The following is a 4,386-nucleotide window of genomic DNA, read 5'->3' as shown; positions in this document are numbered from 1 at the left end:
ATTTTTGTGCCAGTGCCATATTGTTTTGATTACTACAGCTTTGTAGCATATCCTGAAATCTGATACCTCCAGCTTTGTTCTGCCTTCTCAAAATTACTTTGTTAGCTTAGGTCTTTTGTGGTTTCATACAAATTTTAGGATTATTTGTTTTAGTTCTGTGAAAAATGTTGGTATTTTGATAGGCATTGGATTGAATCTATAGATTGTTTTAGGTAGTATGGACATTTTAACAATATTGGTTCTTCCAAACTATAAGTATGGAATATCTTTCCATTTGTTTGTATCATCTTCAATTTCTTTCATCAGTGTCTTATAATTTTCAAAGTACAAGATACTAAAAAAAAAACCTCTGGTGGGAATGCAAATTGGTACAGCCACTGGGGAAAACACTATGGTGGTTCCTCAAAAAATTAAAAATAGAATTACCATATAATTCAGTAATTCCACGTGTAAGTATTTACTCAAAGAAAATGAAAACACAAATTCAAAAACATATATATGCACCCCTGTGTCTTTTTGCCATAATATTTACAATGGCCAAGATATGGAAGCAACCCAAGTGTCCATAGATGAATGGAGAAAGAACATGTAGTATATATATACAATGAAATATTACTTGCCATAAAAAAGAATGAGCTCTTTCAATTTGCAACAACATGGAAGGACCTAGAGGGTATAACGTTAAGAGCAATGTCAGCCAGAGAAAAATAAATACCATTTGATTTCACTTATATGTGGAATTTAAGAAACAAAACAAATGAACTAACAAAGAAAATGGAGACAAGTAAGCAAACAAACAAACAAAAATCCAGACTCTTAAATATGGAGAACAAATTGTTTGCCAGAAGAAGGTAAGGGAGGAGGGGGTAGGGGAAATAGATAAAGTAGATTAAGAGTGCACTTATCGTGATGATAACTGAATAATGTGTTCAATCATTATATTGTACACCTGAGACTAATATAACACTGTATGTTAATTATACTTCAACAACAACAACAACAACAACAAAGAATTAAGGCCAATTTAGAGTATATAGTGCTATCTTGTGGTTTTGATTTGAATTTGTCTAATGACTAATGATGTTGAGCATTCCTTCATGTGCTTGAAGGAAATTGCACATCTTCTTTACAGAAATGTCTATTCAAGTCCTTTGCTAATTTTAAAAGATATAAGACACATTAGAAAGCATATATACAAACGGCAGAAATTGGTACTATGTTATTACTAAGCAAATTAATATGCATGGACTAAACTCTTCCATTAAAAAGAAGAGACTGGCATATATCTGCCTTAGCCACCTCTACTCAACATTGTCTAGAAGTTCTAGCCAGGGCAACTAGGTAGGAAAATGAGATGCATATTGCACTTGTCCCTTGGAATCCTTGAGACAATCAGCATCATTGTGTTATGGCAAAAAACTTTTCTGACTACCAAGATTTCAAATATTAGTATCACCCCTTTTTGTGAAGTTTCACTTTCACCACAGTTTCCTTATACTAACTGAAAGTTGCCAGTGTACATGTTCCTTAGTTCTTTTGCCATGTGTAATGATTGGGTAATATGATGGATAAATATGTGGGAGAATTATCTAAGTGAGCCCATTGTCAGGGTTAGTTCTCCTTGTCCATCTTCAGAACCTTATACAAGCCCTGCCTAAGCTCCCTGTTCTTGAGTGCATACACCATGGGGTTGAGGGCAGGAGGAATGACATTGTGTAATACATTGAGGAGAACTGGGACAAGGGGAAGCGTCATTGCTGCATTGTGGGTGATGGAAATGACAACAATGACTGTGTAAAAGAACAAAATGAGGATGAGGTGGGAAGTGCAGGTACTTAGGGCTTTGGAAGCAGCTTCTGCTGAGTGAAGCTTTAGCACCGAGTGAAGTATCAAAGCATATGATAAAAAAATCAAAGCCAGGTCACTCCCCATCAGTGTCCATGCCAGAAGTAGCTGGTAGATGCTGTTGATTGTCCTGTCATCACAGGATAAGCTAGTGACTCCAAGATTAGAGCACAGGCAGTGCTCAATTTGGTTCTGTGAGCAGTAGTGTCTCTGAGCAGCCAACACAGGCACTGGGATGGTAGCCAGGCTGTTTCTAAGTGCCATGAACACAGTTACCTTGACCACAAAAGAATCAGTAACTATTGCTGGATAGCGTAGTGGTTTGCAAATGGCTACATATCTATCTATAGCCATACAGACAAAGATACCTGATTCCATGGCTACAAAACAATGTATGACATACATCTGAGCAAAACACTCAGGGAGACTGATGGCCTTGGCACTGAACCATAAGATGGCCAAAATCTTGGGCATGATGGTGGTAGCCAGTCCCATGTCGACAACAGCCAGGACACCTAGGAAAAAGTACATAGGCTGATGCAGTGTGGCCTCCTGATTGATGATGATCAGGATAAGGATGTTGGCAGTGAGAGCTAAGAGGTAGAGCAGAGCCAGGGGCAGGGAGAGCCAGTGCTGCCAGGTGTGAATGCCTGGGAATCCCATCAGAATGAACTCAGAGACCTGGAACTTAGAGATGTTGGAATCTCCAGGATGCTGGAACATCCTTCACTAAGGGAAGAAAACATTCAAAGTTACTGTACTTAATATCACAAACACTGTTAGTATTTGAAAAGGAGTTACCTGGGTTCATGATATTAAAAGTGGTATTCATCTTCATTATTCTCATTTCAGTACTAACATTTGTGTGATATTATTACAAAACTGGAATGTTGGTAACACATTTCAAATTAGGAGTCATTCAATCATCACAAATACTCTATAAGGCAAGTTGTAAGATTTCAACTTTCTGATAATTGAGGAATAGAACAGTACAGCAATAGGGTCTTGCTTATTATCTTCCATATTATGTCATGGAAGCTTGATAAAAAGAAAACCATCTCATGTCATAGTCTGGTCTTTAAGTTTGACTTTGCTGGTGGATTGCTTTCTGTGTAGTCCAAATGCAAGTCTCAGAGTAGAGATTTTCATGCATGGAGTCTTCTCAGATGACAGATAAGGTTATAGAATATTATTTATATGTCATTAAAATATATGAGTTCAGTTAGTATATCAATTTTATAAGCAGTAAAGTGATGTCCAGTATGCTACTTACCTAAGTCCATGCAACTATAAAAGAGATAACATGGGTTGGAAATCTCAGTATTTTCAAATCAGTTCTTTCTGGTTTTGTGTAACTTTCCCCTTTTGGACATAGTTTTGCTTCTTAAGTAGTCCAGACAGTCACATTATACTTAATAAAGCAGAAGTGAAAACAAAAACAAAACTGACAAACTAATGAGTATGGGATCAATATTTTATTCAGAAGTTCTGATAAGATCAAATTACTCTCTATATAAGACATTTCTTTGATATAGTATTTTACTAATATTTTGTATTTAAAATGAAAGGAGATTACATTGTGTGTTCTTTCAAAATGTGTACTATTTATTTATTTCTTCTTAAGGATTGCATATATTAAGGATACAATATAAATAAAGAGTATTTAAAAATAATTGTGCTTTAAAATGATAGTATGTACAGAAAGGCAGTGTTAATATAGTCTTGGTGGATATATTCACCTAATCCAGATAATGGCATTCTATACTCTTTACAACATAATGAACTAATTAAATGAAATAAGATGTAACTATTAATTTTTAATTGTTAAGAAAACATAGCAATATTTTTAACAAATATGCAAAATTTCAAGTTAAGAACTAAAAATACTTGAGATCGAAATGAAGAGATAAATGTAATCAAAGTTTTTAAAATTTCAAACTGATGCTATAGTAGTTTAGATATATACTATATAGGTTAAAAGTTCTAGTGTTTATGGTTTGGCATTTTGACACCCAAACCTGAACAGTGAAATAGCTTTGGGCATGCTATTTTGGGTACTGACAGTGAGATTCCTTCATCAGTTCAGAGCAATGGAATAATTTCAACTTCATTTAAAAGAACAAACAGAAAGACTGTTTCTAATTTCCCAAAGAAGGAGCAATAATGCGTGTCAGTGTCTAGTTCATTAAGTTAATATACATATCTCCCAAAGAAAGCAAAAGCAAGGGGTGGCTTAGTCGGTTAAGCATTTCACTTTGGCTCAGGTCATGATCTCACGGTTGATGAGCTCGAACCTTGCGACGGGCTCTGTGCTGACAGCTCAGAACCTGGAGCCTGCTTCAGATTCTGTCTCCCTCTCTCTCTGCCCGCGCCCCCCCTCCCCCGCTCGTGCTCTGTCTCTCTCTGTCTCTCTCTCTCTCTCAAAAAAAAATAATAAACATTAATTTAAAAAAAAAAAAGAAAGCAAAGACATGGTATTTGTGTAATTTATATCATTTATAATGCCTGGCACTTAATATACACTCAGTACATATTTGTTAT

The 4,386-nt window shown here is 35.7% G+C and overlaps 1 protein-coding gene across 2 annotated transcripts; it reads right to left on the bottom strand.

The window, feature by feature from the left end:
- Positions 1 to 1,611: 1,611 nt before the first annotated feature.
- LOC115526157 (putative olfactory receptor 56B2) lies at positions 1,612 to 2,764 on the bottom strand. Of its 2 annotated transcripts, XM_030333639.1 has the most exons (2): positions 2,746 to 2,764; positions 1,612 to 2,549 (listed from the first exon to the last, which is right to left on the bottom strand). In XM_030333639.1, the coding sequence occupies exons 1-2, from the start codon at positions 2,762 to 2,764 to the stop codon at positions 1,612 to 1,614; spliced, it is 957 nt and encodes a 318-aa protein (XP_030189499.1). The 2 variants fall into 2 exon arrangements, with proteins under 2 accessions (XP_030189499.1, XP_030189498.1); XM_030333638.1 differs by lacking the exon at positions 2,746 to 2,764 and having other exon boundaries at positions 1,612 to 2,568.
- Positions 2,765 to 4,386: the final 1,622 nt, after the last annotated feature.

This window comes from Lynx canadensis, chromosome D1 (assembly GCF_007474595.2).
Source record: "Lynx canadensis isolate LIC74 chromosome D1, mLynCan4.pri.v2, whole genome shotgun sequence".
Classification (NCBI taxonomy): domain Eukaryota; kingdom Metazoa; phylum Chordata; class Mammalia; order Carnivora; family Felidae; genus Lynx; species Lynx canadensis.
Note: the sequence above shows the minus strand (reverse complement) of the source record. Positions and strands in the feature narration are given on the sequence as shown.